Genomic DNA, 20,424 nt, shown 5'->3' with positions numbered 1-20,424 from the left:
CTCCTTCTCCCTTTCTTCTCAGTCGACCGTTTAAACGTCGCCGTCGCCCCCCATTTCCATGGCACCAAATTTGAATCCTTCACCATATATACGTATCCGTTGCGTTTCATTTCACCAACCGTTCGGTTTTCTTCTTCCTCTTCATCTTTAAGATTTTGATTTCTTGATTTCAGTTCACTGTTCAAACCTAATTTAGCAAATCCTGTTCGATTCATTTTGAGAGAGAGAGAGAGAGAGTAAAATGGTAGGTGCTTCTCTGTCGGGATTGCAAGATCATGTGAAGTTAGCGAGAGAGTACGCAGTGGAAGGACTCTACGACACTGCTGTTATCTTCTTCGATGGAGCAATTGCTCAGATCAACAAGTAAATTACCTTTTATTTTCCTTATTTTGTGTGGCGAATTTGTGCTTTCCCCATTTGCTGTCTGTTCGAATTGCTGTTCTTGATAATTTAGGCTGATTCAGAGCTGTATGCGTGCTAGAAAAACGAGAATGGGAAATTAAAGAAGTGGTGGATTATGTTAGTTATTTGTGACTGTGTTTTGTGGGAAAAATTTATTCCATCAATCAATTCACCAGTTTAGCAGCATTGTCATTTTGAGATTATTGTTTTTTGTTTTAGGCATTTGAATACGGTTGATGATCCATTGCTTCGTTCAAAATGGATTAATGTAAAAAAAGCCATATCAGAAGAAACAGAGGTAGTGAAACAGTTAGATGCTGAGAAAAGGTCATTTAAGGAAGTTCATGTCGGTAGACGGCCTAATTCTCCTCCTATTTCGACCAAATCCTCGTTTGTTTTCCAACCGCTGGATGAGTATCCTACGTCTTCTGGTGCCCCTATGGATGACCCTGATGTGTGGAGGCCGCCTAGTCGAGATGCTACAGGTAGGAGACCTACAAGAAGCGGTCAAGTGGGAATGGGGAAGTCACCACAAGATGGAGCTTGGGCTCGTGGGGGTTCAGCAAAAGCAGCTCCACGCGGAGGTAGGACAGGTGCTTCTAGTAAGGTCAACACAGGAGTCCGAGCATCAAGTACTGGAAAGAAAGGCTCTGTCAAGTCTATCTCTGGGAAATCAGATTCCATAGTAAGTAACAGTGCTAGAAGCTGTAGTTTTTTTCTCCTTGTGCTTGTTAACTGTGGGACGTAGGAATATTAATATTTGGACACTTTTGCTCTGTCATGGTTTGTTATTTAAGAGACCATCTAATTACAGCTAGGGATAAGTGTGATCTTTAAAAACTAACTTATTTCTCCGTCTGAATGTAATATAATTACTAGACACGGCTTTACTTTATACTCTCTGCTTGACAAATAGCTAATTATAAACTCTGCTATTTCATAATTTTGGCTTTTAGAGGATTGTTTTGAATCCACCATCCATCCATATACTTCTTGTGATTCGTATTAATTTTGGTAAAATTTTCAGAATGGGGATGCTGAAGAGGGAAAACCCAAAAAAGTACAGTATGAAGGGCCTGATGCCGACTTGGCAGCTATGCTTGAAAGGGATGTCTTGGATTCCAGTCCTGGCGTTAGATGGGATGATGTGGCTGGTCTAAGCGAAGCAAAAAGACTTCTAGAGGAAGCTGTGGTGCTTCCCCTGTGGATGCCGGAATATTTCCAGGTATCTGATATTGGTCGAAGATAAATGATTCTGCATTCTTACCGTGTTCATAGCTAGCCGAACTAATTTACTTGTTCGTCATACTTCTAGCAAGCTTATCATGTCTAACGTTAATTCTGGTTTTGCGGCAGTTGCTAAATATAGATGTTAGCTCTCTTATCACTTATCATGTCTAACGTTATCCTGGTTTTGCTGCAGTTGCTAAATATAGATGTTAGCTCTTTTATCACTTGTTACTATTATTTCTCAACTTCAAAGTATTTTGATTGATATACCAGTTAAATTGTGTTTATTTGATAGTGACCAAGATCTAGAAAACAAAGTGCCTACATATTATCTAAAAGTTATGTCCTTGCAGGGAATCCGCAGGCCGTGGAAAGGTGTCCTCATGTTTGGCCCCCCAGGTACTGGAAAAACTCTTCTTGCAAAAGCAGTCGCAACTGAGTGCGGGACAACTTTTTTCAATGTTTCTTCTGCGACCTTGGCTTCAAAATGGCGCGGAGAAAGTGAAAGAATGGTTCGGTGTTTATTTGATCTGGCACGAGCTCATGCTCCAAGTACCATATTTATAGATGAGATAGATTCTCTCTGCAATTCTCGTGGGTAAGAAACAAATTACTTCATTACATCTCTTTTCAAGAGATAATGAGAGGCCTCTCTTTAATCTATAAGTCAGTCTTTTAGTACGATGTGAATTGGTCTAAGAATTCACATGTGTTTGCAAACATTTAGGGGATGTTTGATTTAGATCGTGCTAAACAGTCGTTTTCCTGATGGAGTTTGCAACTTCGCATTTGTTTCTTCACTCCTGCAATTACCAATTCAAATCTCTACTTATATGATGAAAAGATGATGTCGACGCTGCATTATCAGCATTTTTATTGTCATTGGTCTATAACAGCTTACCAAAGCTACATGTACCGGTAGATGAAGCCTTACCTGACTCTAGTAACCAAACTAAAAAACTTGTGTTTTAAACCAGTCCCATCACAGCCAATGTGCTAGTTAACTGATTTGGGGTTTATGGATTATGAAATACCTTTCCTACGAGCTGGTTCTTATATATGACATGAGAAAGTCTGTATGTCTGCATTTTCTTTATTGTAATGGTTTCCTCTAAGTAGAGTTCATAGTTGTACGCATCCAATAGTCGGCTCACAAAATGTTTAGTTTTGAGCCCCTTGATTTATGAGATTTTTCCATTTTCTAGGGCTTCTGGGGAACATGAGTCATCCAGAAGGGTGAAGTCTGAACTTCTAGTTCAAGTAGATGGTGTCAATGCTTCCTCAACCAATGAAGACGGTACACGCAAGATTGTGATGGTTTTAGCAGCTACGAATTTTCCTTGGGATATAGATGAAGCACTGAGGTTAGGCTGTGTTTTCATTTTCATCCAGAGTTAAATTTCCCTCGAAAATTTCTAATTTAATATTACTCGTTGCCTCATGATTTTTCCGTAACGAATGCAGGAGACGGTTGGAGAAAAGAATTTACATCCCTTTACCTAATTTTGAAAGTCGCAAGGAGCTGATACGGATAAATTTGAAAACTGTACAGGTAACATCTTATTGATCTTTCAGCAATATGTGGTCATTAATTCTCATTCATTTTGTAGCATGTGGACTTATGCAACATACTGTTCTGTGATTTTCTGATCTTATAATCCATATGGTCTACACAACTCAGGTGGCTCCGGATGTAGATATTGATGATGTTGCCCGTCGCACAGAGGGATACAGTGGAGATGATCTAACAAATGTCTGTCGTGATGCTTCACTGAACGGCATGAGGCGCAAGATAGCAGGAAAGACGCGCGATGAGATCAAGAACATGGCCAAGGACGAGATTTCAAATGATCCGATTGCAATGTGCGACTTTCTAGAAGCCATCACAAAGGTTCAGCCTAGTGTTTCAGCAGCTGACATTGAGAAACATGAGAAGTGGTTCGCCGATTTTGGATCAGCCTAACTGAGTCTTGTGTTATATTCGGTACAATTCCTCCCGTTGTCTCTCCCCCTAGTAGGTTTTGGTGCTTCGTATGCTTGGTTTTCGACAATCACTCCGAGTTGGAGCAAACCATACCTCCCGGATTTTTATTTCCTAGCATGTATTGAGTTGTTTGTGTATGGTTGAGATTTGAGAAGCTTCTCACAACGTTGTGTTCTTTGTATTCTTAAAATATCTACATATGTTACAAATCTTTATTGTTCTTTTTATTCACAAATCTATCAGCATTTTCTCCAATTATGTGTTGGATGACTTATTTTTCTTTTGAGTTGGAACATCTCTTCTAATAACTTGGAGATTTATTTTTGAGACTTTAGTCTAGGCAAACATTGGGTATAATAGTAACTACAGTACTAAACTCTATGATGAAGTAATTTGAATATATACTTACAAAAATATGGTCTCGCAATTGCCTTTTGCATACATTTGCCGATTGCCAAATTCAGAATTTTTTTCATTGCCACACATTTAGTCCAATTTGGGCCTATGAATTGATGATTTAACTATGTTTATTCGTGAATATATTATCCACAGTAGATGTGATTTCATTTTCAAAGAATGAGAAGATTCAAAAAATTGAAGCTTGTTCAGTCAATTAAAGTATGTGTTGAAGTAGTTTGGGAGGATATTTTTGTAACTTTTTTTTATAATGATGTAGTAGGATTTTGGACGCTCGTTTGATTAATTAATGTAATGGAGTTTCATTACTTCTCGGCCATTTTTTGCATTGCTTAATTAATTGAACTTAATTTATTACTCATTAATTTTAAATAATTTTATTTTTAGTTAAAAGAAAAAAACACATTCAACTAATAACTAAGTAAAGGAGGTGGAAGTTAAAAGAAATAAACACATTCAACTAATAAAACTAGGCAAAAAATGTGGAATATACTGTATATTTCATTAACACTGCTTTTCGATTATAAAATACTGTTAAAATTTATATCGAATAAAACAAGATATTTATTTATGGATGGATGAATCATATCATATCAAAAGTAGATACTAGATAAATGTAAATTAATTTAGTTGAAGATGATGAATGCATATCCCTCTCGTAATTTGCGTAGAGTCAGCAATAACCCTTCGCATTCCTTTAGGGATGGGAATTTAAGCCTAACAAGTCAGATACCTCGAAACTCATGTAAGATAGTAACTAAATAAAAAATTAATTATTTGTATATTTTAATTGCATAATTATAAATGAATATGCATAGCCACCCTTATTCTTGGCATGTTAATATCATGTTTTTTTAAAGTTCAAAGTTCGGTGCTACCCTACAAAATCCTACTTTCTCTTGTCTGGATTGCGGCAGTATAAATTAATGGTATTAACTTTTATTTATGTCAATTAATATCTGTGGTAATCCTTGTAAGTTGTAACCTACGGATCTATGAAGAGCCGGATATATAGTAAAAGTTCAGAATATTTTATATATTTTAAAAATTATTTTAGAAAAATAAATTACATGTTCATATGATTACCCACATCATAAAATTTTTCAAAAAAAAAATTTATTTATAAATAACAACGAACATTGTCCCTTTCGTTGTACCACTAAATGTTGTTCATAAAAGGATCAGTATTGAAGAAAATATGTCTAATCCATATTAATCTTTCCTAATTTATGGCTTCTCCAAATATAACCACCGATATTATTACATCAATGACTAATCTGCCCTTGGTCTAAAAATTTTCAAAATTTTAATCTCATGGATCATTTTTAGTCCTTATCACACTAAAGACACTGCAAGAAAAAAACGGCTAAGGAAATTATTTTGTACAGATAAAGACGCTAATTTGTGTGTTTAAGTATCCCACCAAGGATAAAAAAATTGTCTTAATTCTTAGTGTCCCAACTAAAATTAGGGCACACATATGGAAGCGTACTAAAAAATAAAAGATTAAGATAATTTATCCTTAACTTATGAACGCTTTCCTTTACGTTCTAAATTGCGGTTAATTTTTAAAATTTTTCAATGCAAATAGTTGCTTCTCTGTTTTTGTGTCCTTAAAATATTAGTTTTTTTTATAGGGAGAGGAATGTGCATATAATGCAATTATGTTTGTGAGTGTGTGTATTAAAAATCATGTTACTATGTGTATATAATAGTGTTTAATAAACAGCTATTTATCTATAAAAAAACCTTAGCCCACTGTGTGTGTATAATAGTGTTTAATAAACAACTATTTATCTATTAAAAAAAAACCTTAGCCCATTCTCCCCAGTGAAGCACTTATTCCATATTTCTCTAGAAAGTTGTTCTGTCATTTTGCATTTGCACAATATCAGAGTATGTCGTGCAATTTTTGAATCTTATCTATCTAGCTATACAGATCAACGTTTAATAATTAATTCTTTTAAAATGATTTCTGTTGCTATGGTGAGAAACTCAATTTTCAGATCAAGAAATCTCTTCAATGATAGGTGCAAAATAATATGCTATATATTCACACACAATGATGTATGGGATTGGGACTCGGGTTTTTGGAAGACATTATAAGAGCATCTGCAATGGCGGACTTCCTGCTGGACGTCCGACCGGCGTACCAAATGTCGGCGCGGGACGTCCGCCTTTAGGGGTGGGAGGGGCTGACGCGGACGTCGGCTATGGATACCTCACATCCGTGGCTTTTCGGAAACGTCCGTCGGGACGTCCGCCATTGCGGTGCCACGACGGACGTCCTGATTTTTTATTAAAAAAAAATCTATATATATGGCTCGTTGAATTTCATTTCATTTGCACCACTTGTTTTAACGAGTTTCTCTCTCTCTACTTTCATTTCTTTTGAAGACAAATGGAGCACGATAGTGATTTTCCCGCCACGAGCGAGTCACAAACGCCGACGTTTCCCGTTAGAGGTGGGGAAACGCCGTTGGAACTGCAGGGATGTTCGGGATGATGTCCGTGTACTACAATATGTACCCTTGGTGTGCAGGATGGGTGGGATGATACCCCAAATGCCCGGGGTGAGTGGAAGGATGACGGGGATGGCGCACGGGATGATGGGGGAATGATGCCCGGAATGGCAGTGGGGGTGGGGGGAATGATGCCCGGTACGATGCAGGGCACGCCTGCCGCTGCGGGGGTAGTAGGCTGGGAGCCCCCCAATCACCTGGGGACAATGTCTATCGCCCTACATGGATTTATTGTCTAGCGATCCCCCCAGGGTACTCCTCTGGAGATTCAGTTCACCGGCATTGAGACTTTCTCTTTTTGAGGAGTTGGGGCTATCTCCGGTCAGGGAGTCTCCCACTGAGATGCAACCGGCGGTAGGGAGGTCGAAGAAGAAGGGCAAAGGGAAGGGGAAGGGCAAAGGCACTACCTCGTCCTCGCGTGGGGGGACGAGGGTGGGGCGGGAGCCGGGGGGGAGAGGAGGCCGGCGAGGGAAAGAAGACCATCTGGAGCGCGGCGGAGTGCGTCGCGCTGGCTCAGGCCTGGGTCGGTGTAGTCGAGGATCCCTACATCGGGGCTAACCAACATATCGACAGAATGTGGTGGCACATTAGCCAAAGCTACCTCCAATTCAAACCGACCCCTCAATCGTCTTCCCGCCGTCGTCGCTCGGTTGGGCAAAAGACTGCGATGCGGATGGCTAGGGGAAGCGCCAGCGGGTCCCACGAGGTCCAATCGAAAGCTCCTTCCCAGCTCAATCCCGAGCTCACCCATCTCGCCCGCGTGCAGCAAACGCAGAGCCTGCTAGACACCATGGACAAGTGGCATGCAACGACTGATCCCTTATACAAGATGATGCTGAAGGATATCATCGACAGTATGAGGCGCGATTTGTGGATGCCACCCCTGCCCGGGGGTGACGCCGAGCCTGGCACCGGGGACGACGAGGAATGAGACGGGGACCGCTTTTGGTGAAGCTTTGGGGTGTAATTTTTTTTAACTATGTATTTTTTTTAAAAATAATTATGTATGTTTTTTACTATTTAAATAAAACCGTTACATTTTTCTCGTATTCGTGTCGAAATTTTAATTCCGTAAATTATATATTTGTGAATTTTTTTTATTGTGGATGTCCGTCGGGATGTACGCCATTGTGCAGTGGGATATTCTTATGACGTGACAGTGCAGTGGGAGGTCCTTGTGATGTGGCAAAATGTGTTTTTGGGAAGTCCGTCGGGACCTCCGCACCATCGTGGATGCTAAAAAGTTAATGATAAAACTTGTCATCCATTGGATAAGACAATCAATTCTACATCTAGATGATAAATAAGTTCACCAATATATTAATCAATAAAATATACCTTCATCAAGCTGTCCAAATATAAATAAATAAATAAATATACATGTAGTTAATTTAATTGACCAAAATATACCCGTGATGGTGCAGCAATTGTTTGCTATAAAAATGCCGTAAATTCGTAGACAAAATTCTCATTTACAACATAAGATAAGTCTTGTTTATATTAAATATATACTTGTGGTGGAATAACAACATATAGCTTATGGAAAGCTACACAAATATTTTAGTAGTATTCATTATCTATGTGAAATAGCAAATTTAAGTGTATTAGAGAGAGTTTATGTAACTTTCATGACTCATGAACTCCAAAAAAAACATCTTGAACGTAAAAGATATTATTTTATACTCCATCCGTCCGCGAATAACAGTCCCGTTTTTCCATTTTAGTCCGTCCACGAATAGGAGTCCCGATTCACTTTTATCATAAATGGTAATAGGGTTTCACCTTCCACTAACTCATTTCTCTCACATTTCATTTAAAACTAATATATACAAGTGGCCCCCCCTATTCCACTAACTTTTCTTAACATTTCTTAACACCCGTGTCACTAAGAAATGAGACTCCTAATGGATGACGGAGGGAGTAATTAATTTTTGGGATATTGGCATCTAATATCATGGAACTTTCAAAAGTTGGGTTTTTCCAACGAGCTAGCAAATAATATCACGAACTTTACCCCGAGTTTGTTATTTCCCATCAATGAAAAAATTCCAGCAAATAATATCATGATACGAATTTTTTTTTTGTAATTACTCGACTACAACTTCGAGAGCTTCAAGTTTTTCAATCTTTAAGGATAGTTTTTCTTGAAGCACACCCTCCAAAATTGCTATTCAATCTATAGCTGGAATTTTTTCATTGGTGGGAAATAATAAACTCGGGGTAAAGTTCATGATATTATTTGCTAATTTCAAAGTTTGTGGAAAAAATTCAACTTTTTGAAAGTTTCATGATATTAGGTGCCAATATCCCTTATTTTTATTAAATATGAACCCGGTTATAAATAAAAGTTAGTACTTTTTAAAAATATGAATCACACACTGCCTTTCAAATAAAAAATTGACTCGTATTGTGTTTGTAAGTGATTGTAACAATAAAAAATTTTGATATTGGGAAAAGGCAACTCGATAGATTAAGGTGATCAATGAACAAATTAATAAAATAGAAAATTAAAGAACAAAGACAAAATTATAGTAATTCAAACGGCGATTATATAGATTAGAGCATCTGCAACGGTGGACGAACGGTGTTCGTTCGTCCGTGCCAGCGGCACGGAAGACCTCGTCCGCTGCTGCGCTCGCGCCGCTGGCACGGCGCTGCTTGATGCATCGAGCACGTTCGCGCCAGCGAGTAGGGGACGTGTCGTGCGGTGATTGGGCAACGGCATAGCCGTTGCCTTTGAATTATTTTTTTTTAAAAAAAATCAGTTTTTAATTAAAAAAACCGATTAAAAATAAAAAATTTTATTTTTCCACTTCCCAAAAAAATATATCCATTTTTTACCGTCTTCTACCCACTTTTATTTTTTTTATTTTTTCCCCCAAAAATACATATTTTCATCTATAAATACTCTCACTTTCACACCAAAAAATTCACACAACACTACACAATTCTCATTTACATTCTCTCATTTCCATTCTCATCTACATTCTCAATCTTTCTTCCACACATACAACATAACAATGTCCGGCCAAGGCGATCACCCTCCGGGCTCCCACGGTTGGAACCCCGATTGGTTCGGTTCACAACCGTTTCCTAGTCCGGAAACGGAATATTCGGCCCCTCCTCAAACCCAAAGTTCGGGCGTTCTGGGTGGCTACCGGCCATACCCAATCGACGACCAAGATGCCCCCGAAGGGCGATACGAGTGGACACCCGAGTCTAGAGCGAGGTCGACCCCCCTTCCCAAAATCCGACTCCTCCTACTCGCGGTGTCCGCACACCGTACTCGCCGGCGGAGATGGAGCAATTGTTCTAGGCGTATTTGTCAATATCCGAAGATCCGGAGGTTGGCACGAACCAATCCGGCGATCACCTTTGGTGGCGCATCTGTCGCCGGTACAATGAAAACCGGCCGGAGGGAACAATCGAGCGCAACGAGATTATGGTGCGCAACGCCATCTACCCGAGCCAACGGAGAAATTAGCAAGTTCCAGGGGTATTACCTCCAAGAAGAGCGGTCGGCGGGGAATGGCCGGAGCGAGGTCGACGTCATCTCTGTCGCAATGAACACCTACCAATCCATGAACTACAAGGCGTTCAAGTACCTCAACATTTGGCAGGAGACGCGGTCGCATCCGAAGTATAGGAGAGGCGTAACATCCTCCTCTAGCGGCTCCTCCAAACGGTCAAGGTCAGTATCCCTATCCGACGCCGGCTCCGAAGACGTGGTTAGCCAACTCGCCTGAGCTAACTTGGGTAGCCCCGACGCTGGCCCGAGCGGTTCCCAACGCCGACCGCAAGGAAGGAAGAAGGCGGCGACAACCGCCGTCGCGCCGCGACTCCATCCGGCGATGCACCCGAACCCGCTCCTGTTCCCGTGCCCTATGCACCACCTCCACCCCCACCAACTCGTTGTGGGAGATTTTGGCCCAACTCAATATGGCCGATAGTTCAACTATGACCCCCTCGCAACTTCGATCGCACGAGGCCATGATATTGGGCCTCCAAAAACAATTGGGGGTAGTGCCGCCGGATGAATAGTTTTCCACGGGGATATTTTTAGCTTTAATTATGTAATTTTTAATTTTTAGTATTTTAATTATGTAATTTTTAATTTTTAGGATTTTAATTATGTAATATTTATTTTTTAGGATTTTAATTATGTCTTTTTTATTTTATTTGTAATTCGTAATATTGTTTCAGTTTTTTTAATGAATTTTAATATTATGGAAATGTTTTTATTTAAATTGAATAATAAAATGGTGGGATCCTTGTGCTCATCCTTGCGGAAGAGCATAGCTGTGGGTGTTGTACTATTGCCTAAGAGCAGGCAGAAATAGTGGCACCGGGCCCACAACCATGCTCGTTGACAAGAGCACGGTTGTGGTTGCTGCTAGGAATCAAACACTATCAATTATCAACGGATTGTTTTTCGACAACAAGTACAAATGTCACGTACGTTAAATGGGTTCCCACACGTGTTAAAATTAAAAACCAAAAGCACATACCAAAAAAAATACAAACGACAATAACATTAATAAAATAACAATAAAGCATTGTAGCAGTTGATCAGATAGAATTTTATTTAATTCTAACAAGTAGGATGCAACAACAGAAGGTTTGTTTTGTGAACGCAAGTGGGCTACGTATTTGCTACTGTCACGTTGCAATTTCTCATCATTAAGTTGGAAAAAAGTTTATTGTAACCGTTTGGTGACGTGGAGCAACACTCACTAATAATGAAGTAAAAATACTTCCTAGATTCGCCAACGATTCATCGGGATCGGAAAACTCTATTAAATTTTTCATTAGCTTATCATGTTGTGGCTCCATCCTATACTCTTTGAAGGTTTATTTCAAAACTTCGAATCAAATTGGAAGTTTGAGACGAAGTGGTATTTTTTTTTTGGAAAAATTTGAAGATATCAGAGGGTGGGCGAGCCAAAGAATATCCTATAAACGCTAATCCATCTTTCAGGCAGGGAGATTCGACTTGGTAGGTACTTGGTTTCTCTTAGTCTAGCTGATCAATGATATATTTTCTGCTTTTTGGTTGTTGTTACTTTAGGTCGGTATTGTCTTGTTGTATCATTATTTTTCTCTTGTTCATTCTGCTGATTTGTCTAGTATAACCCCAAGACTTGTTATTATTATTGTTTATTGTGGATTTTGCTTTTGGTTGTGTGATAACAATCGATCTATTGATCTAACTTTGTATTTAGAGTATTGCAGGCTAGCCCTTTAGGGGTTCGAGCATTTCAATGATAAAAAAGTCGGTGTTTATTTTCGTTCTGCGCCGGTCATTCATTATTGAGTGAACTACATAAATGGTACATGATCTTTCACTTTTGCAAACAAATGGTACATGATATTTATTTTATATTGTTTTTTGTACCCCTTAACAAAATAACCCTAGGTACCAAACATGTGATTTTTTTGTTATGGAGGATATTTTTGGAAATTTCAATACCAAACATGTGATTTTTTTTTCTTCCTTTCTTCTTTCTTTTTTCTTCATTTTCTTCTTTCTTTTTAGTGTTTTATTTTCCTTTCTTCTTTCTTTTTTCTCCTTATTTTATGTTTCCTCTTTTTTCTATTCTCTTCTTTTTCTTCTTTCTTTTTTGTGTTTTATACATACATATAATTGCATTCATAATATAAATCAAGAACAAAACATCTAATTAAATTAATTATTTTAAGTAATTAAACCAATTGAATATTTTTTATTAAATTATTTTATACTCATTTTAGGGTTTAAAAACGTAACTAAAAATCTTCAACTCTTTATATCATTATAAATACAATTCACAATTTAAATTTTTTATTAAGACTATATTGATTAGTTATTAATTTAATATAAAATAATAATAATAATAATAATATACAATTGTATGATTCATAATTTAAATAATTATTATGTAATTATTTATTAATTACTATATTTTTTAGTATTATAACAATAATATTATTATAATAATTAAATATAATTATAACTATAATTATAATTAAATATACTTCAATGATATCAAAAAATAAATTAATTATTAATTTATAACATCAAAATAATAATAATAATAATAATAATAATAATAATAATAATAATAATAATAATAATAATAATAATAGTATAAAGAGTGAGGAGAATGAGAGAAGATATTACAAAATATCACTTTTGGTACTAGTTTTGTGTATTCCAAATTATCCTCTATGACATAAATGGGAAAATGTATTTGTTTAGAGGACATTTTGGGGTGAAAGTTGCATCAGGTACCAAAAATGTGATTTATAGGTACAAAAAATGATACATAAAATAAAGATATGTACAATTTATTTAGTTCACTCTTAATTATTTGCGACAACCGTCACATTGTCTCTGCCTTCCGACATGATGATTAGCTTCATTGTATACAACTTTTCACAAGATACAATTTCGAATCCGCGATTGATATTATCCATGACTCAATCATTGAGATATAAGATCACAATGCCAACCAATACTCGATCTATAATTTAGGGAATTTCAATGATGAGGAAGGAAACTTCATACTCCCTCCGCCCCCGATTAAGAGTCACACTTTGACCGGACACCGGTTTTAAGAAATGTAAAGAAAAGTTGGTTGAAAAAATTAGTGGAATGTGGGACCCACTTTTTTATATTAGTTTTATAATAAAAATGTGAGTGAAGTGAGTTAGTGGAATGTGGGACCTACTTACCATTTATGGTAAAAATGAAGTGTGACTCTTAATTGGGGACGGACCGAAATGAAAAAGTGTGACTCTTAATTGGGGACGGAGGGAGTATTTTGTTATTATATCTTTTTTGGTTCCCTTCCCTTTTGATGTCTTGGAAATGAGTTCAAGTGGGAACAAATTTCGCCAATCTGTTATCTACTAATTATAACATAAATATATATGAATTTTAGGCAGTAGCTTCTCGAAAGAGATAGTACAGCTATTTGTTGAGATCTATAGGCTTCGAGAATATATGATATTCATTATTAAATATTGTTGGAATTTGTTCTCCTAATTAGAGACCCTAGCTTTTTAGTTTTATGGAAGTTGTTTGTTTTTATTTGCAAGTCCAAAAATGCAGATAGACAGACATTAGCCAATTACCTCTACTCAATTCACTTTTCTTTTCCTTTGACCTTTTAAGCTTCGAAGCATTTTTCATTATTTATTTAATTGATATTAATAGCAACAAAAATAAAGATGGCATAGTTTTAGCTTTTAGGATATAGTGCATTTGCGAAGAATATGTTTCCACAATCCTAGCATCACTACACTAGAACTCATAATTTATTTAAGCAATTTGTTATTATATATAGTGTAGAGGAGATTGAGCTTGAATTCGATATAAATTAGGGAAAACCTGATTCTTTGAATTTTCTGCGACATTTTATACTAGTCATGTATGTTAATTCTTGTACAAAATCAATGGGCATGTGGTGGGTTCCAAATAACTTTCGACGATTTGCACGGTCCGTGCATCTGTCATACAAATGCACAACCATGTGGTTTGTAAAATCTCATCCTTCCTTCATGAGGTCCTTCATCATTGAGAGAGCTTTCCGTGGATATCTTACATCCCTCAATAGAAGGCCTCTAGCAAAACTCATGACAATTCTTCTAACTACTAAAATTGGATTGCACGAAGATATTATATGTATTTCAAATTTATTTATGAGATTTTTATATAATTATATTTTACCCATTATTAAAGTAAAAAATTAAATCCTAATTCATTATGAATTGTTTTAACAATTTATAACTTTTTTAAATTACAATTTTACTCGTAAAAAAGACTTTATTCATTTACTTTATATTAAAAATTTTTGGCTCCCTCTAAAATTATATCCTATCGACTCGTCACACCCGAATAAACTAGTAGAAGTGCTGAATATTATTCCCTCCGTTTGCTATTAAATGCTCCATTTTTTTCGTCCGTCCACCAGTAAATATCTTATTTCATTTTTATTATATTTAGTAAGTGAACTCTATATTCCACTAACTCATTTCACTCACATTTTATTATAAAATCAATATATAAAAATATGACTCACATTCCACAAACTTTTTATAGCCACTTTACTTTATAATGCCAAATAATTTTTAAAATCCGTGCCGAATATGAGATATTTAATTATGAAATGATGAGTATATTGCTTATTCCCTTGGAAACCCTCGTATTTCCAAATGGTTAAGTAAGAGTAGAATATAAATACCAAAGTATAAGTCTACGTTTTTATGGTGATTGTACTAATTTATTTTGTTCGTATAAAATTCAAAGTCTCTACTTTCAAGAAATTCCCAACCATTTATTTTTTCAATAATTTAAAAATATTGGCCACATCACCTTTGAAAATAGTACAAAATTTATAATCACCAATCAAATACAAGCAGGCAGAGTATACTAATATGCTGGCGCTACGTCTTTTTTCATTGTTTTTTAGTTCTCGAAATATAACACAAACGGTAATTAACGGTATTTTCTCGTGCAGGTTTGGTGACTAGATTCCTTTGCGTCTAGGTTAAATATTTGTAAAATTAATACTAGTACTCTCTCCGTCCATTAAATTTTATCACACTTTCATTAGGCACGAGTTTTAAAAAATGTAATGGAAAATGAGTTGAAAAAGTTAGTGAAAAGTGTACTCTACTTTTATATATTAGTTTTATAACAAAATATGAGTTGAAATGAGTTAGTGGAATATGAGGTCCATTACCAAAATAGTAAAAAGTAAAATGTGACAAATTTTGTGCAACAGGCGGAAATGGAAGATTTGTGACAAAATTTAAAGGACGGAGGGAGGGAGTAATATTTATTTTCAATGTATATTACTGAGTATATAAATTTAAAAATAAATAATCACCGAGACCTCGACTGGATTAAACAACATGGAATTACTTGCCCTATCATGATTCAATTTAATGCTATATCACACGAATGTCATCAGTTAACCAATCAACTAAGATAGGAAGTGATTTTGTATTAGTAGTGCAACTTTTACGATTAATTGTCTATGTGTATCTTGGTTGTGAATCTCAATTTTCTTTTATAAGTATTCAACCGTAAAATCTTCTGTTAGATAGTTTTTATTTAGCCGAAAAAAAGAATGATGACTTGTTTATTCAATTTATACTATTTTCATAAGTTAAATTAACAATAATAAAAAGTAATAATTTATTTTTCATAAACGGGTGAAGTATTAAAATTAAAATGATGTGCAAAAAGCCGAATGCGTTCCATTCATGAACATTTATTTTAAATTCTTTTCCTATAGATAACTTTCTTTTAGTTTCTTTCGTGATTTGATGATCAAGCAATGATGTTAATTAACTCCTAATTATTCTTGCCACGTTTTTTGGGTTGGGTATGCCGACAGTAAACACGAAGTAGTTGGAGTGAGATAATAATTGGAACTTACACAACAATGAGTAATATAATTCCATAAACCAATGATTAAATTAGAGTTTGGTGTTGTTCTCCACATCAGTGGCAAACTTGTATAGATAAGTCAAAAGTTTGTCTAATTGTATGGTTATAGCAAATAATTAGGAATAGTAATTACTGTATCTCACCCTCCCCTTTTGTGGGTTCTGCCGACAACCATTGACTTATACTTGTACATCCAACCAAAAATATTTATAACAACTATACCATAGTTGTATAATAAAGAAGGAACACCAAAATCTAATGGTTTGTTATATGTTTTTCTGATTTTAGCTGTAAATTTGTAATGCAGTTATAAGCCTATATCTCAAATCACAATTCATGTTTACTTTCAAGTATTAGGGTCAATTTGTGCCATTTCTAAAAAACATAAATTAAATTAATGGAGCTATAAAACTTATCTTAAGGATGAAAAATAGAGGCGCAACGACATGAGTAAGAAAATTTTGAAAAATAATCACAATTTAGGACACAAAAGAAAACGTTTCTAAATTGATGACAAATATCTTGATCTTTTCTTTATGACACTTCCATTTGCATCCCATAAATTTAGTTGTAACACCAAGAATGGAGACGGTGTTTAATTAAAGCATTGATAATCTATTTAGAAACACAAATTAGCACCCTTAATTGCATTATAAAATGTCTTTAGCCGTTTTTTTAGTGGGCATCCAACGAATGTTGTCAAGATTTTGGGGGTAGAAAATATGGGCTAAACTCAAACTCCCTCTGTCTAAAAAATAGTCTTCTTTTGATAACTAACAATGCTAATCTCACCACCTACTTATAATACTTTAACATTTTTTTATTTTATTTTGTCAATTTTGTTTAGAATTTGGATGTCCATAAACTTTTATTTTCATAGGATTATAAGAGTAGTTACTTTTATGGATTGGCATGGGTAGGTAAAGGTATATAGTTCTAACAATTGGTCGAAGAATTTGAGTTATTTAGATGGATAAATATATATGTGTAACTCTACAAAAATCACTAGTACCATTAATCCATTATCATTATTGTTGGTATTGATATTATCATCATCATCGCTATTGAAATTATTACCATCAGTACTAGCATCATCATCTTTTTGATTAAATGAAAAAGTTGAAAGTAGTGAAAATTTTGGACCGTCAAAATATCTTGGGCACGTTCCATGCTTTACCGGAAATAACCGTCAAATGGAGTAATGTAGTCGGTCCGCGAATAAGAGTCTCGTTTTTCCATTTTAGTCACGAATAGGAATCCCGGTTTATTATCATAAATAGTAATAGGGTCTCACCATCACTAACTCATTCCACTCACATTTTATTTAAAACTAGTATATACAAGTGAGACCCCTATTCCACTAACTTTTTTCCATCCACTTTTTTTAACATTTTTTAAAACTCGTGCCGCCCATAAATGGAACTCCTGATGGCGGACGGAGGGAGTATTATATATATAAGGATGTAATCAAATGTAAACTCTAAAATGTGATCTGGACCGTTAGTAAAGTCAACAGATGCAAAAAAAATTTCAACACAGTGTCAAGGCCCACGATTTGAGCTGCATTTCAGTACTAAGATGATTTTTGCTTTGAGCCTTTGATCATTTTCCTAGAAAGGTATGTTTAAATGAGGACATATATTTAAAATAAGAATTTATTTATTTTTAAAAAAGTTAGATTGAAACCATAAGGAGCAAAACTATTATTTAATTTCATTTTTATGCTTACAATTAATTTTATTGCATTGAATTTACATTTTAGTGATTCTAGTTTTCACGAATAAAATCTTATAATCAAATGATTCAATTCAAGAAGCGAAATAGTAAATTTAAAACCAAAAGTCCACTTTATAATAAGAGGGAGTAGTAATTTGGTTTGAGTACTATGTGATTCTCATCAACATGTTATTCTATGAATTATTAGAACTCTTTTTCAATATATTGCTTGTTCATGATATGATATGTCATTTGGATATTTAAAAATATTTGGAAATTTTGGGTAATCAAGTCCTGCCATTAAACTTTCGGGCCACCAGGCCTTGGATATTATCGATTCGAGCTAGTCTGGTAGAAACCCTAATCTATTTGAATGACTAATTTGTTTCTGACTAAATTGACATTTCTATATATATGCGAATATATTAAATACTCTACGCGTTTCGATGGCATCTTCATCACAAGACAATTCAAAAATATCCAAATTAAAATATAATCAACTATTTTCAAAAGTTGCAGTATTAACCAAAATATGACCAAATTAGATGTTTTACTAGCTAAGATAAGAAGTTGAAGCTTTGATTTCTGATATTTGGCTACGATCCCTCAAACATAAGAAGCCAAAATCATGCGTAAAGATATACCACATCAATAAAACATAGTCATCCTAAGGCTATCCATAAATCGAACATACTTCACCGATCACATCAAGAAAAAATCATAGTGATTGATTTTTAAAAATACATAAGTGAACCAAATTAAATAAATATGAGGTGAAGCATGTTAGCTTCACGTGATGGGCATATGCATGCAGAATGATAAATATGCATGTGTATGTGTCCTTTATAGCACATGCGAATGTATGCTAATGTCCTTTGCATGCCAAAATATGACATGGCTCCTATTGTTCTCATCTAGTGTGGTCACCATATAACCACCACATAAACAAACAAAAAGGGATTTTTGTTATGGATTTAGCTTTAATAATTACTATTCATTAGGACGATTGATTGCATATTAGTTTGATATTATCTGTTTTGAGTCAAGTTTGCACAGACTTGTTTTTTGCTCTTATACCACTTGTTAGGATCATCGGCTACACTTTGGGTCAAGTATGCACATATATTTTTGGGCCACTTTAAAAGGCCTCAAACTAATCAATGTTGGGAAACACTTATGTTGTTTCCAACTTTTCTTATTATCTAATATCGTTCGAGTTTTAAGTAACATTATTTTATTCAAGAATTTAAAAAAATATAGAGAATTATCTCTTATGTGGGGATAGCTAGAAGAGGCAAGCGGTAGTGGCAATGGATTCCTATTTATTCGAAATCCAAGATAAAATGAGGACCCAAATATATGTGATGGATGTGAGAAATGCTTGGATTAATCAATTTGATGATTAGGGTTCCCACTTGGACTATAGGGACAAAATCCACAGATCTAACCATAGAAACCTAAAGTGACTATGAGATTTATCAAATATATAGACATTTTATTTTATAATAAAATTCAAATTCAAATGAAAAGAAATCAATAGAGCACTCATGCTTTGTTTAAGGACAAGTATGCCCTCCCCAACTTCCATACTAGTATAGTGATAAAAATCTTTTTTTTGTTAATTATAGAAACAAATTAATGCAATTCACGCTTCAATTTATGAAAAGGATTGGTTTTTTTCTACATACATGAATGAAAATGCAAAATCAAGATCACTCCACTACACTGAATATAAAAAAGCCACAACTTTTGCATTTATGACACGTTTCCTTAATTAATTTCTTACCCAAAAGACCTCAATTCATTGTATAGTTGCAATTTTTTTTCACCAAAACTCCTATAAATTTCTCATAAAAAAGCATCCAACTTAATAGTGCTATTCTTATCACCATTGTCATTATCAACGTGGGAGAATCTATTTTGAAGAAAGTTGTACCAAAGTTCTAAACCTTCTTTCTAGACCAGTAGAACCTACTCGAAAAAACTACTCCTAATAATGATGTTTAGTGGAGTAGTACATAAATACATAAATATTTTTTAATATTAATTAAATCTAATTTATATATTCTCCTAGAATATAACAAACTCATCCTTCTAATTAAGTAGATGTAATTAAAAAGCGATTAGAAGAAAATTAAATATTATTATTCGACATAAAACCCTTCCACGTTTAATGTTTATCATCATAATACTTGTGACTACATGAATGGTTTCTAGAGTGAAGAGAAGTTTGAAATCGGTAGGGGCAAGATGGTATCTTCAAACATATATAAATGGGGAAGAGGTGAATGTTGTTGTCTCTTAGTGGAAGAGGGATTAGCACCAAGTAGGGAAGAGGTGAAAGAAGATGTTTTTCTACTTGAAGACAAGACAAGGGCACATGGAGAGAGAAAGAGGACCCTTTCTTATTACACTATACATACATTTCGTGCGCATCAAAGATAGTAGTTGCAAATTCTTCCGATATGTATACATACATTTTTTTTCTATTTTAATTTCTTTTTAGTATTATATGTCATGTCTATACTAATAAAAAGGCAACATGGTGCAAGAGTGTTATTTAGAAAATATCATATGTTTTATGGGGGATGAGATGATTGTTTGTTGTGTGATACTCTATATATTTCAAGAAAAAGTTTCATATCTTGTAATCTTGCACCACCCCACCCCACCCCTCCCACTAAAATCAATTCCACTAAAGCCCAAATAAACAC

At 35.1% G+C, this 20,424-nt stretch overlaps 1 protein-coding gene across 1 annotated transcript; it reads left to right on the top strand.

The window, feature by feature from the left end:
• Positions 1-3,843, top strand: LOC121795108 (katanin p60 ATPase-containing subunit A1-like). The gene is made up of 7 exons (XM_042193554.1): positions 1-363; positions 622-1,087; positions 1,430-1,627; positions 1,986-2,230; positions 2,838-2,996; positions 3,097-3,184; positions 3,314-3,843. Exons 1-7 carry the CDS (start codon positions 242-244, stop codon positions 3,593-3,595), a joined length of 1,560 nt encoding a protein of 519 aa, XP_042049488.1. The 5' UTR covers positions 1-241; the 3' UTR covers positions 3,596-3,843.
• The last annotated feature ends 16,581 nt before the right edge of the window (positions 3,844-20,424 follow it).

This window comes from Salvia splendens, chromosome 3 (genome assembly GCF_004379255.2).
Source record: "Salvia splendens isolate huo1 chromosome 3, SspV2, whole genome shotgun sequence".
In the NCBI taxonomy this organism is placed as follows: Eukaryota; Viridiplantae; Streptophyta; class Magnoliopsida; order Lamiales; family Lamiaceae; genus Salvia; species Salvia splendens.
Note: the sequence above shows the minus strand (reverse complement) of the source record. Positions and strands in the feature narration are given on the sequence as shown.

What these genes read in the sequence shown, in the direction of transcription:
- LOC121795108 (XM_042193554.1), top strand. Translation starts at nt 242, where the DNA reads ATGGTAGGTGCTTCTCTGTCGGGATTGCAAGATCATGTGAAGTTAGCG. An exon ending in TCTCTCTGCAATTCTCGTGG is followed by an intron (nt 2,231 to 2,837) that starts GTAAGAAACAAA and finishes TCCATTTTCTAG; the next exon opens with GGCTTCTGGGGAACATGAGT. An exon ending in GATATAGATGAAGCACTGAG is followed by an intron (nt 2,997 to 3,096) that starts GTTAGGCTGTGT and finishes TAACGAATGCAG; the next exon opens with GAGACGGTTGGAGAAAAGAA.